The 15,000-nt window shown below is 36.3% G+C and overlaps 1 protein-coding gene across 1 annotated transcript in view; it reads right to left on the bottom strand.

Moving 5' to 3' along the window:
* LOC115216168 (laminin subunit alpha) overlaps positions 1-15,000 on the bottom strand; it is a 94,352-nt gene that overhangs the window by 9,998 nt on the left and 69,354 nt on the right. The window contains exons 23-27 of the mRNA XM_029785366.2: positions 12,681-12,851; positions 11,726-11,820; positions 7,017-7,155; positions 3,930-4,119; positions 2,085-2,246 (exon numbers count right to left, since the gene is read on the bottom strand). Of these exons, the coding sequence (XP_029641226.1) occupies positions 2,085-2,246; positions 3,930-4,119; positions 7,017-7,155; positions 11,726-11,820; positions 12,681-12,851 (757 nt within the window). The remainder of the gene's footprint in view (positions 1-2,084; positions 2,247-3,929; positions 4,120-7,016; positions 7,156-11,725; positions 11,821-12,680; positions 12,852-15,000) is intronic.

A 15,000-nucleotide genomic window follows, 5' to 3' on the forward strand; every position in this document is an offset into this window, starting at 1 on the left:
CGCTCAGAGTAAAAGGTAGACTGTATGACGCTTGTGTACAAACAACCATGCTACATGGCAGTGAAACATGGGCTGTGACTGCTGAGGACATGCGTAAGCTCGCAAGGAATGAAACCAGTATGATCCAATGGATGTGTAATGTCAGTGTGCATACTCGACAGAATGTAAGTACCTTGAGAGAAAAGTTGGACCTAAGAAGCATCAGATGTGGTGTGCAAGAGAGACGACTGCGCTGGTATGGTCATGTAGTGAGAATGGATGAGGATAGCTGTGTGAAAAAGTGCCACACCCTAGCGGTTGAGGGAACCTGTGGAAGAGGTAGGTTCAGGAAGACCTGGGATGAAGTGGTGAAGCACAACCTTCGAACTTTAGGCCTTACCAAGGAAATTACTAGTGACTGAGACCTTTAGAAATATGCTGTGCTTGAGAAGACCCAGCAAGCCAAATGAGACCATAACCTTGTGGCCTATGCCAGGGGCGTAACCAGCCCACTTGTGCGTACCTTTTCCTTCTTTGGACACTAAACTCTACTTGCGAAGACCTGTTGAGGCAAGTGAAATCGAAATCAAAATCAAAGTGAAATTCGATGACGGGCACGAGCACCATCCGAGCGTGATTGTTGCCAGAGCGGCTAACTGGCTTCCATGCTGGTGGCATGAAAGAAGCACCATTCGAGTGGGATCGTTACCAGCATCGCCTTACTGGCACCTGTGCCGTTGGCATGTATAAAAGAATTTGAGTGAGGTCGTTGCCAGTACCGCCTGACTGGCCCCTGTGCCGGTGGCATGTAAAAGCACCCACTATACTCTCGGAGTGGTTGGCGTTAGGAAGGGCATCCAGCTGTAGAAACTTTGCCAGATCAATACTGGAGCCTGGTGCAGCCATCTGGTTCGCCAGCCCTCAGTCAAACCGTGCAACCCATGTTTGCATGGAAAGAGGACATTAAACGATGATGATGATATATATATATATATATATATATATATATATAAGTAGAAAAACAGGCATAAGGAATATATCTATATGAAATGTATAAAAATCTTGCAAATTGTAAATGCAATTTTTCATATAAATACATTCTGTACATCTGTTATTGTTTGTCTTTTTACTTTCATATCCACTTGATGATGATTGTTCTTACGACTGATTCTCTTCCTTCACACTACTTAACACCACTGAAGAAGTTGTGGGTTTAAGATTCAGATTTATCTGAGCACCACATGGTGTCTCTTTATACCATGCTTACACAAGCATTTGATTGATTAAAGAAAGAAAGATAAACAGACACACACATACACATACACATAAAGAGACACACACATACACATACACACACACACACTTGTATATATATTTATTCCATGACCATTAATTTGACAAAATATGTATTCTGTTTTGCCATAGGCATTGATGGATTAAATATTTTCCCACTCACACACTGTTGGATAATGTTCTATTTCATAGCTGTGGGTTCACCAATACCTTATGAGTGACATTGGTAGACAGATATTGAAGAAGTTTACTATGTGCGTGTGCGAGTGTTGGATGTCTTCTTGTCTTTATATGCTTGGTTTCTGAAAACAAAGCAGCAGCCTTGTTATCAAATACAGGAGTGTTGTATGTTTGCAGTCAACCACAAAAACATGTCAGAGCTTCTTGTTATGTTGTGTGAGCTTTGTAAGCAAAAAAAAGGCTTATAACTATGTCTGGACTGTTTTGTTGAACGTCAGACTACAGGATTATTACTTTGCTTGGTAGTAGGTGAGGATTGGCAACAGGAAGAGTATCTAGCCATAGAAGAAAATTTGCCTCAATGATTTCTGTCTGACTCACACAAACATGGACAAGTGGATATGACGATGATGATATGCAGAGATATACATCTGTTGTGATAGTTATTACTTATGTGTAACAATGTATAATTTGGCAGATATAAATGCATGTTTGTGCATTTGTGTGTGTGATTTTAAAACCTAATTCTACAACTGAGCTCCACTCAAACACATGCATACTTTTTTCTATAGCTTGTGGTCATTTGCACAAACACATAAACACAAAAACATTAGAAAGTTTATTCCACTTACATTGACATTATCAATGAACTTCTTAGGTTGTGGTTGGATGCCGCCAACATAGATCTCTTTCTGAACATTGAGCTCTTTCGACTTTCCTTTTCCAGTGAACCGAATTAGGGGTTCTCGATCGACTTGTAAAGCAGCTTCCTTTTTCTCCAGTTTTATTGACAGCTAAAACAACAAACAATAAGTAATTTTTTCTACTATAGGACAAGGGATGAAATTAGAGGAGAGAACTAGTCTGTTACATCAACCCCAGCACTCAGCTAGTACTTATCTGACCACAAAAGGATAAATATACACATCGAGTATTGATAAATAAAAAGAATAGAGTTTATTTTCACATTTTTGTGGCATTCTACAGAGTGCCGTCAACTAATGTGCTTTCTTTCTAATTTTACTTCATATACTGTGATTAGTAAGTTTGTATTTTCATGTTGATTAAGTTTTCCATTTTGGTGTTTTTGTAAAATATATAATATCTAACTACAAGACTGTGGTTGGTTGTGGCATATGAGTATGTTGTTTTATTAATGACATATTCATCTATTTTGTAATTAGGGTGTATCTGGTTCATGTAGTATACTATATACAAATGGTTTGTGTGTTGTTATGGTGAATTGCATCTGTTGTATCTGTATTAGTTAATTTGTTCTTATATTGTTATATAACTTGGTTTACCTATCTATTTAGGTATTTGTTATCAACTAATGCTCCTTTCACTCACAAGATTTCTTTATTTTAAGCTTCTTTGGTGAGCAAAAATTTAAAAATTCCATTGAGAAGGAAATTAGCTGAAGATATTTTACATCTATGGAGACATTCACTAATCTCTGTGCATATACTGACATTTGTTTATCATTTTTGTGTATATTGTAGTGCTATATGTGTTGTTCTCTATTGCAGCATATATGTATCAAAACATGGAGAGGTATAAGGGTCTGAATTTACACTAGAACTATGCGTGGATTGTAAATAGAAGAATAGTATCGTTTTTGATATCATCTTTAAACCTGTCAGCTTGTGCCTTCATATCTGTTACAGTAAATCAATATATCTAGCAAAGATAATGTGACTATGTATAAGAATGTGCTCTTTTTTTAGATTAACCACATAAAATTCTATGAATTAGGCCCAAGTAGAGAAACCATAGATACTGCATCTTCTGTATGTACAGACTAACTTCTGGACAGCCAAGTAAACCCAAATTTTATATAATTGATTAAGTTTTATATGGCTATCCTAGAAAAAAAAAGCATTATTTTTATACATAGTCACATTATTTTTGCTAGATATATTTACTGTAACAGATATGAAGGCACAAGCTGACAGGTTTAAAGATGATATCAAAAACGATACTATTCAGTTGTACAGGCTAACAGAAACTTTTTTTAAATGTTTTACGGCATATTAAGTTAAGTGGTTTCTGCATAGCATATAAGTACATCCTGTTCAAAACTATGCCTATAGTTTCCATACTAGAACATTAGCAAGACCTTCAACAATTATGTTGAAAATGTTGCCAACTTTGTTGATTTCCTATAGAATTTCTAGGAATTCACCCAATGATTGTATGCTACACCTTTAGTTGACTAAAGACTTATAAGGGAAATTTGGTAAACAGCAACTGTTTGGAAACCTGCCAGTGAGACTATTTCTGTTTTTGGCAGGGGAATTTCATCTGATAGCAGAACCTGGACATTAAGTGCCTTTAAAAAAAAGTCTATTCTTTTCTAGAATAAAGTTGATTTTCTCCCACAAGTTTTGGAAGCACTGGAAAAATGTCATAAGTGGATGACCTTTCTCCTTTGATGAAACCATAAAGGAAAAACAAATATGTCTATATATGATTACCGTATGCCAATGTCCATCATTGGCTTTTAATGTAGACTGCTGACGGGATGTTCCACCACCACAGTTGAAAGCAAACACTACATATTCTTTTTCAAGGTAAACAGCTAAGAAGTCATTGTGATTCTTATCTGAGGCATATAGTAGCAGGCCATCTTCCTTTCTGGTATTAAATTCTAATGTAATGAAATTTCTGAAATGATAAATCAACAGAGAGTATAAATACTTAGTTAAATAAATAGATAATAATAATAATTGTAAATAAAAAAAAAAAGGACAGAGGAAGAGGAAGACAAAAAAGAAGATAAAGAAGGAGGACGAAAAACAAAAAAAGAAATACAAACCCTTGAAATTTGAAATAGGAAGAAATTGGAGCATGAGAACAGTAAAGATCATGCCTATAATAATTGGTGCGTTGGGACAATAAGCCAAAATATAGACAAATGGCTGAAGGAGATTGGAATAGAATGCCCGGTAGAGCTCCTACAGAAAATTTGTCTCTTGGGGACAGCAAGGATTAATAGGAGGGTACTAAGCATTTGAAAGACAGCTGAAAACTTGTGGATACCTAAGGTTACAGGTAGCAACTTGCTACCCACATAAATCCTACCAGGAATAAGACCAAACCTGAGACCCCCCCACCACCACCACCACCACCAAAAAAAAATTTAAATAATAATAATAACAATAATAATAATAATAATAATAATAATAATAATAATAATAATAATGATAATCCTTTCCACTAAAGGCACAAGGCCTAAAATTTTGGAGGGGAGGGGAGGGGACTAGTCAATTACAATCGAACACAGTGTTTCATTGGTAAATTAATTTATTGAAAGGCAAAGTCAACCTCAGTGGAATTTGATCTCAGAACATACTTCTAAGCATTTCATCCAGCATGCTAATGATTCTGCTAGCTCGCTACCTTAATAACAGTTTCGAATTCTGGCACAAGGCCAGTAAGTTCAGCGTAGGGGATAAATTGATCACATCAACCCCAAGAATTTGAATTCAGAACGTAAAGATGGATGAAATACAGCTAAGCATTTTGCCCAGTTTGCTAATGATTCTGCCAGCTCATCACTCAGTAGTAATAATAATAATAACGAGCTTACTGCACACAGTCCTTAGATGCACTATAACTTGTTGGAAAAAAGGAGACAGAAAGCAGCAAAAAGTAAAGTAAAGAAAAACTAATTAAAGCTAGAAAGTCAAGCGTAGCAGATGGAATAAAACATAAAAAGACAGAAAAGTGAACAGTAACAGAGCCACAAAAAGGAAAGGGTACAGAGGTGTGTCAGAAGTAGAGCTGGCAAATTGGAACTTGGAATATTTGAAGTGCACAGTGTCCTGACAGTTAACAAGCAATCTGAATGGCACAATATGGACGTTCTTAGTTTAATTAACTCTTTAATATTCATATACTAATAAATAAATACATCACACATACATACATATGTGTGCATACACATACATACATATATACCATACCATATCATATCATATACAATTGATATACGAGGTATGTCAGAAAAGTAACAAGACTTATGGTGTTGTGTGAGCTATGAGTGGGATAGGAATTAGCTGGCTGCATCACCGTATGATGAAATATCCAGTGAGTATATAATGCAATCTCAGGTCTCTGCAACTATTGTGTTTTCTCATGTGCTTTTTTAAACTGCCAGATCAAGACTGGAGCCTGGTGCAGCCATCTGGTCGCCAGCCCTCAGTCAATACCGTCCAACCCATGCTAGCATGGAAAACGGACGTTAAATGATGATGACGATGATGATGATGATGATGATGACAATGATGATGACGATGACGATGATGACGATTTTTAGACCATCAAGTAATGAGCACAGTGCAATGTACCAACCTGAAGTTTCTGGTCTGATTGGGGAAAGCTCTGTCAGAAGCACTCATACTACTACAACAAGTGTATGGAGATGAGATGTCATGCTCATGGGTTTTTGAGTGGCACAAGAGATTTAAAGAAGGATGCAAGGACATGGAAGACAACTCCAGGAGCAGAAGACCTTCAATGAGCAGGACTGAGGCTAACATTGAGCACATGAGACAGGTGGTGGGTAGTGACTGTCAGCTGACTGTTTGACTGATCTCAAGTGAGCTGGGCAAGACAACTTGTGCCAGCTTTACCACAACATACTGGCTCACAATGCCCTGAGTATCTGGCAGTTCCTTGTTGAGAAGAACATTACCGTGCCAGAACAACCTCCTGACTCACCTGGCATGGCTCTGTGTGATTTTTTTCTTTTTCTTCAAGAGTACCCATTTTCCTGATGTGGAAGTCATCAAGAGGGCTGTAATGATGGAGCTGTGAAGAATCCCAGAAGAATCCTTTCGGGAGCGAATGGAGGCATGGCGGAGAAGGATGGGAATGTGCATTAGACTCAAGGAGGGATTATTTCGAAGGAGAAAACTTGTATACTATAGTTTGGATTTAACATAAACTTTTTGTGACCCCAATCTTGTTTCTTTTCTGACACACCTTGTATAAATATAAAAAACTAAATCCATAGTGATTAAGAGCTCAATAACAAGTTGTTAAACTTCAACACATTATTATATTACAATAAATCCAAGTGGGACTGACTTGATTGTCTATAATAAGCTAAAACAATTTTAGAGAGCAACATATTTTGATTAAAAGCAGGAAAGCAAAATTTCACTTATAGTTCATACTTTAATTGTGCTAAACTGTTGCTTTGTTAGGAATAAACAAAATTAATTCCTTAATTACATAACTGTAATACATAATTAAATTAAATTGATTTAAAAGTTCTGTATACCTAAATCCTCAGGAGCAACATATATAGTGCTAATCAGAAAATTGTTATTATATGTATGCATATTGCAAGATGTAATTTTACAGGTGTGTGTGCATATAATATTAGTTGAGGATGTATATCAAATGGAATGTCTCCAATTAAAAAACAAAAATATTTAGATATAGACACTTGTAGATAGGTATACAAGCAACAAAATACTGAAGTAACTGGGGAGAGAGGGAGAGACAGATAGATAGTGTCCTGGAATGTATAGATACTGAGAGAAATTACTTACGATACTTTGCTTTGGTGAGGTATTTCAAAATGCCACCAACTGAGGCTTCCTGTGGTGCCAAACCTTTGGCCAGAGATAGATAATGACTTTTCAGGGACCTCAGGTAATGCACAATGAGTACTGTTATAGGATGGTATATCTGAAATACAGAAAAACATTTTTAATCAAAATGTGTATTTCATAAATATTTTCTAAATTAAAAGAAATTCAATACTTTAAATACTAAAATGATTTTAGTCTGTAATTAATTGTATACTTTAATGATAAAATCATGAATTAAAAAAAAGGAAATTTTAAAAAATAAATGAAAAAGGACAGTGCTTTTCTAAGCCTACCTAAACCTTATAAACTAGGAATATGGCCAGCTGGATACTGTTACATAGTTATATATATATATATATATATATATATATATATATAATATATATATATAGAGAGAGAGAGAGAGAGAGAGAGAGAGAGAGAGAGAAAGAATTCACAAAAAACAAAAGACGAAGACAGGTGGTGTAGAAAACAAACAGATGTATTAGTATAACGCTCGGGAATTGAAAAAGTCTTTAACATTTCGAGCCTATGCTCTTCCACAGAAAGGAACACAGAAAGAGACAAGGAGAGAAAAAAATGTGTGTAGTAGCTAGCGATCTATCGTGGTGAATGCCGTACAGAAGGGTCACACAGGAGAGCTAAGAAGTAGGGGAGATAACAAAGTAGTAGTGATCCCAAAACAATATAATATATATATATATATTATACACACACATATGCATATATGAGTGAGTGAACTAATGAAAGAAAGAGGCACTCAACACATTTAGTTGGAGTTACAAATATTATTACTTTTTAAAACAGTTTGATTTGGCTCCAAGTGACTTAAAGTTTCATGGGCACCTTATAAAAACTTAGTTCATCCAAGCTCAGTTACTAAATGGAGAGACACAGGAAGTGCAGGATGGCTACAACAATTGTCAGCTTTGCGGCCATGAAAGACACCACATACTTCACCAACCTGCAGTATCTATCGGCAGAAGATACGAACTTATTGCTGCTGTCAGAGGTACACCTTCCAGGTGAACTTCAAGTCACTGGCCACCGACAACCCAGATATACCACCTTAACATTGGCAGCACCTCAATGTGGGCTGCCTCACAACCAAGGGCAGGGTTTCCAACAACTAAGCCTATGCAGACCACACACCAACCTTCCCACTTTTTGCACCCCTTGTAACCATCTACATTTGCCTCCATATACGTGGGTGTGCATACACATACATACTTTTATGTATGTATATTTCCTTTCTCTTTCTTTCTTCCCCTCATACCACCAAACCTCAATCCAACACCCCCACCTCCAAACAACACATTTGTTGTGCTCACACCCATAAACACTAAAAGCATGAATATATGTGTACACACACACACACACTAGATAAAAAGACATGCACACATATGCATATGTTCTTCCAGACAAACATGCATGCATTCATACATTCACATATGAACACAGGGGTGTACATACTCCTGTTAACCAATCATCCATATATTTACACAGCCATGCATGCATCCATAGGTGGATCTTGTCCATAAGTATGCTGAAAATGACATTGCACTGATAGATCGTAAGCCACTACACACATTTTTTTCTCTCCTTGTTTTTTCTGTGTCCCTTTCTGTAGAAGAGCGTAGGCTCGAAACATAAAAGACGTTTTCTATTCCTGAGCGTTATACTAATACATGTTTGTTTTGTACACCACCTGTCTTCATCTTTCGATTTTTTCATAAACTCTTCCTATGCATCCTAAACATGTTTACACACATATACATATGCAGCAGGCATTAATGCACACATATTTACACACACTCATACGACTGATACACATGCAGCTGATATATACAGTTGACACATACATCTACATATTTGCACTAGTGAATACTTACACACAGTTGATATGCACCCATACATACACACATCTTAGCAAACATGCACATACATACCAACAAGCTGATCCATCGGCTCTCACCCACATATCAGCCTTACATACATATGCATAGCCAATACACACATGCATAGATATCAAATACCCACATCCATGCACTTGGGAACAAATGATATAAACTTGTGTTTATCATATATATATAATCATCCTTGAATGTCTGTTTCCATGCTGACCTGAGTTGAATAGCTTGACCAGAGCTGGCAAGCAGGAGTGCTGCACGAGGTTCCAGTCTGATTTGGCTTGATTTCTACCGCTGGATGCTCTTCCTAATGCCAATCACCTTTACAGTGAATGCTGGATGCTTTTAACATAGCACTGGCATGAGTACTTTAACATGGTGTCAGCATGAGTGCTTTTTACATGGCACTGTGTGTTTGAGATGACTTGCTCAGCTATAGACAAGCATGTTGTAACTGAGGCTTTCAAAGCATGATTGTGTATGCAGACTATACATACAATTGAGTATCTGTGAAATTTAAAACTCCTGTTGTTTTCTCCACCACCCAACCACTTGGGTCTTTTCTTTGAGCCATTTCCTATTGACACCATTTCCTCGTTCTTACCATGAACCACCTCCACACTCTTGCTTTTATCCATCTCTCACTTTCTCCCATTTGTAATCATTAACAGCATACCTCACCACCGTATCATTTTCCTGTCTACTGTACAGAGTCATTGAAAAGGTTTCCATGATTTTAGTTGTCAATTGCAGTAGCTATAAGCAAGCGATCTGTATGAAATCAACATGGGACTGTATAACAATTGTAGGAGTTTTGATATTTGCCTGTCCTTGAAATCACTATTTCACTAGCAAGTGCCTGGCCAATCACTCCATGGCAATCATGGCGACTGTACAGCAGAAAGCGCAGTGTGTGTTGTGACACACTGAGTTTAAGTCAGTTGTTTTAGTGCAACGACATTTTCAGTGTACTTATGAACAAAGATTCACCTACAAACAAAACCATTATTCGTTGGTTTAACCATTAAGAAATCTCCAGGCCAGTATGCATATTGGAAGAAAATGTGGAGCATTTGAGACTGTCATGTTTGTGTAGTCCTAAGAAGTCCATTGTTTGACGGAGTTTGGAACTTTGTATGCCAAAAAAAAAACAATTCAAAATGTGCTGCATAACTGCCTAAGACTGCATGCTTGCAAAATTCAAATGAGACATAAAATTAAGGAGACAGATAGGCCTAAACATGTTGAATTTGCTGTAACAATGGTGCGAGAAATTGATGATGATGACAGTTAACTTAACATAATTTTTTTAGTGATGAAGCAACAATCCACATAAATGGTTGTGTTAACTGACATGACAGTTGGATATGGGGAGCTCAGCAACTCAATGAAGTTTTGCAGTATGTCCGTGATTCACCCAATGTTAATGTGTCAGCCCTTTCATGCTTGCAAAAAACATGATTACAGGTACTAGTTCCTCAGATATGCTAGAAATTTATGTGTTCCCTCAAATTTCAGACATTGAAAGAGAAAAGGAAATAATTTTCCAGCAGCACAGAGTGCTGGCTCACTACAGCCATAATGTGTGACAAGCTCTCAACAACAGATTCCCTGGCCATTGGATTGGAAGGAATGGTCCTGTTTAGTGGCCACCTAGAAGCTCTGATCTAATCTCTTAGAAACATTGTCTATGCAGAAAAAATCTGGGATCTGCAACATTTAAGAGAGAGAAACCACGCAGCAATAGTGACTGTGAATCCTGATATGATTCCGCATACATCGAGGGAGGTCGACTATCGCTTAGATGTTTGCTTTGCAACAAAGGGAGCTCATATCGAAACCTACTAAGTAATGTAAGAAAAATTTAAGATTTTCTGTGTTTTGGTGTATAAATAAATAGTATACCTTTAATACAGACTTAGTTATTTCATTTTGAAATCACAGAAACCTTTTTCGATGACCCAGTATTATTCTGCAACAGTAAGAAATGATAGCAGAATCCATTTCTTCATAGTATACAATATTACTATCTCTTTTCCATCAGTCCCTTCTCCCTCTCCTTTCTGCTACTTCCAATCAGCATCCTTCTCTCATTTTTATCATTATTTTCCTGCTCATATTCACCACCCTACCCCTGTTCAACATTCACAACAAACATCCCCTATATTCATCTGACCACTTCCACTTTATCTCTCACTCTCATTTCTTGTTCTTGAAACTTTATCCATCCTCCGTAATTGTTCAGCATCACCTTCTTGTTACCTTAAGAGTACGTCCTGACACTATGTCACCACCGTACTTATTTTCTGGCACCCCCCACAGTCTCCTCCATTCGACTATGTAAAATGCAAAGTAGCCACAAATCTCCACCACAGCCATAACCCTATTTTTGCTCCTTCATTCATACTTTAATCCCCCAACCTGACATAAAATGGCCACTGTATCTTCTATCCTCCCTTTCAGGTAAAGGGTCTCTTTTAGCTTTGTAAGTTACAAGGTAATCTCACTAGTGATGATGCCATACACACTAGAAGAAAAAAAAATCATGCACTAAATATACTCTGTAAAGCAAACTGTGTAAAGTGGTCAGTGTTATGGTGGATATCCAGATATAGAAACTTTTCTAAACTGAGACATTGGAGAAGCACATGGTCCACTGACATGTTTGATTAGATCAGAAAGTTTACCTTAAGGAAGCAGACATAAAAATGAATGTGGTAGTGATGATGATAATGACAATGTAGATATTAGATTTACCTATTGGAGTTAAATTTGTTGGTTTGGGAATATTTTGTTTGCAAAAGTTAAGCTGTACTCCTGTTGATAGCTGAGCTTGATTGAAGTCAAATAATCTGAAATTGTAAATGAAAGGCAGACAATATAAAGCCCTGTGAGTGGATTTGGTAGATGGAAACTGAAAGAAGCCCATCATGTGTATGTGTGTGTGTATGCGCATGCGTATGTATATATACGGGGGACAGAAAGTGTCTCCTTGTATTGATTCCACATAATATTGGTAAAGAAGTGTTACTGACATCAAGTGCTGTTCTTTATTTCCAGTCTTATGTGAAAAGCCTGTGGAGAAATATTGCTATACTTAGAAACAAATGAGTGTTGGAATCAGGAAGGGCATCCAACCAGAGAAAATCTGACTCAACAAATTCTGTCTAACATATGCAATCATGAAAAAGTGGACATTAAAACAATGATGATATGTGTATGAGTGTATTTGTGTGCGTGTGGAGGCGCAATGGCCCAGTGGTTAGGGCAGCGGACTCGCGGTCATAGGATCGCAGTTTCGATTCCCAGACCGGGCGTTGTGAGTGTTTATTGAGCGAAAACACCTAAAGATCCACGAGGCTCCGGCAGGGATGGTGGTGATCCCTGCTGTACTCTTCACCACAACTTTCTCTCACTCTTACTTCCTGTTTCTGTTGTACCTGTATTTCAAAGGGCTGGCCTTGTCACTCTCTGTGTCACGCTGAATATCCCCAAGAACTACGTTAAGGGTACGTGTCTGTGGAGTGCTCAGCCACTTACACGTTAATTTCACGAGCAGGCTGTTCCGTTGATTCAGATCAACCAGAACCATCATCGTCGTAACTGACAGAGTGCTTCCATGTCCCATTGTGTGCGTATGCTCCTATAAAGTATATAATAAAATATATTGACAGAATTCTCAAAAATTCTCTTAAAAAAAAAAGCTACTTACTCTCCATTAATGATAACATCTTCAATGCAACCATTGAAAGATTTCTGAGGAATTTGTTTGTTTTTAATGATATTTGATGGTACCCCTCCAATGTATAAGTCCATTTTGTTACGTTTTTGATTGGATTGTTTAATCTTCATTTCTTCTTTGTCATCAATATTCAGTTTCAAGCTAAAACATAAGAGAGTGTTATCTTTTAATAATGATGGAGGGACAAATTCATATCTCTAGGATTACTTGTGTTATTCCAGTAGAATCAACCTTTAATCTGTGTTTACAGTAAAGCTCAGTGCAAAGGTTAGCTACTTACTCCTTTTGATATCAACCCACTTGACACCAACCTGGATTTATGACAAAAACTTCCAGTTTGAAAATGACAGTTATTTTCTAAATTATTCATTCTTTTCAAAATTAATTAAAACAAAAGCAGCATATTTCAACAGGAAAATGGTAACAAAAGAGTTAAAATGGTCGAAATTAAAACATTCCATCAAAGTTCCATGTTAATTCATTTTCCAAATGCAGCGTATTTCAACGGAAATATAGTAGTGAAAGAATAGAATTTATATCACTATCCTGCAGAGTAGACTAATCTTAGCATCTAACTTTTGAGTCCAAGGCTATAAAAAGAGGGAAAAGTCAATTATATACACTCAGATACATATATACATTACAATGAAAAATGCAGGTGCATGCATGTTAATATTCTTAAGTTATTACACCAGGAAAAGTACAGAACAAGATTTCTACAGTAGAATTTGCCAAATTCGTTACCTCTAAAAGAAACTAAAACATACTTAAAATTAATATTCTACTGTATTTAAAATATTGCTGAGAATAACATGCATGTGTCCGCATTTTTCATTGTAATCCACTTTTATCCAGGGAATGCAATAAAACTAATTTTCTTTTGTTAAAAAATATTTGAAATACTTTTCATTGTTGATAAATATTTCTGCATTAAATATGTATGTATGTACGTATACATACGTATATATATGTATATGTGTGTGAATGTTTATTTATGATGGACAGTAGAAAAGGGTCCACTTGTCATCAATTGTTGTCAACTCAGTACCGCTCTCCTTAAAGCTACATGTTTGTCACACTCACTTTTGTTTCCCTTCATGGGCATTTCAAAAGTTACTTGTGTATGTGTATGTGTGTGTGTATTTATGAAAGTATGTATGCAACATCACGTGTGTATCCCTGAAGTTGATTTCAGGTATTATTCTCTCCGTTTTGACTTCACATATTTGAAATCTCAACTTTTTTTCTACTGAACCAAATTAGAAATTTTGTGGCTCAAAATGTCGCTTAGGTGGTAACCAATCTAAAAATGTATAAACATCATCAAATTTAGTAAAAAAAATTAATTAGTGACAAAGCTTAGAAGTATTCACAAGTGAGTAAATGTTGACCTTAAGAATATTATTCACATACTGCCTTGTATGAATGATATTTATTATAATATAGTGTATTCTATAAATATGAGGCAGGTCTTTGCAAGATACCTAAATACTGAATTGAATCAAACATTTTGCAATATTGGTTTCCAATTTTGACAGAAGGCCATAAAATCCGGAGAGGAGGGAAGTTGATTACATCGACCTCAGTGCTCAGCTCATACTCATTTTATCGAGTACCAAGAAGATAAAAGGCAAAAACGACCTTGCTGGAATTTGAATTCAGAGACAGATGAAATGCCACCATATGTGTTAACGACTTTGCCAGTTCATTGTCTTGGTACTGTAATAAGTAATAATATTACTTGAAAAGTGTTTTACATACTTTTGGCACATTTAGCTTATATAACTTTTTTCATTTTGAATATTTTTTGAAAAGATTAACACCAAGACACTTGTCTTGATGATTTCTAAAAAATTCCTCCTCGCTGAAGAAAAACAAAATTTTTACACAAAACAAAATGTTTAGGCTTTGAATTTGCTTTCAGGTGCTACCACAGTTTTTGGCACATTTAGTCCCAGTAGTGTTTTTATTTCAATTTTTTTTTATATATAATTAGCATCATGGGGTTCCTGTAGTCAAGGTCTATAAGAAACGTTTAGTTTAAATATAGTTTTCTTTTGAAGGAAGAATAATATTTGTCGATTTTAGGTGTTAATCTCCTTTTTTTCAGCAGTTTTTACCTCAGTACTTTCTTCTATTGAATATTTTTGCATATAACTAACATGGATAGGTTCCTGTCATCAAGATCTATCATATAAGCTAAAATAAAATATAGATTTATTTTAAAAAAATAAAAACATTTGGACTCGAAATCAATTTCAGGTGTTATTCTCCTGCTTGTGACCTCACA

The sequence above is a fragment of the Octopus sinensis genome, linkage group LG10 (assembly GCF_006345805.1).
Source record: "Octopus sinensis linkage group LG10, ASM634580v1, whole genome shotgun sequence".
Classification (NCBI taxonomy): Eukaryota; Metazoa; Mollusca; class Cephalopoda; order Octopoda; family Octopodidae; genus Octopus; species Octopus sinensis.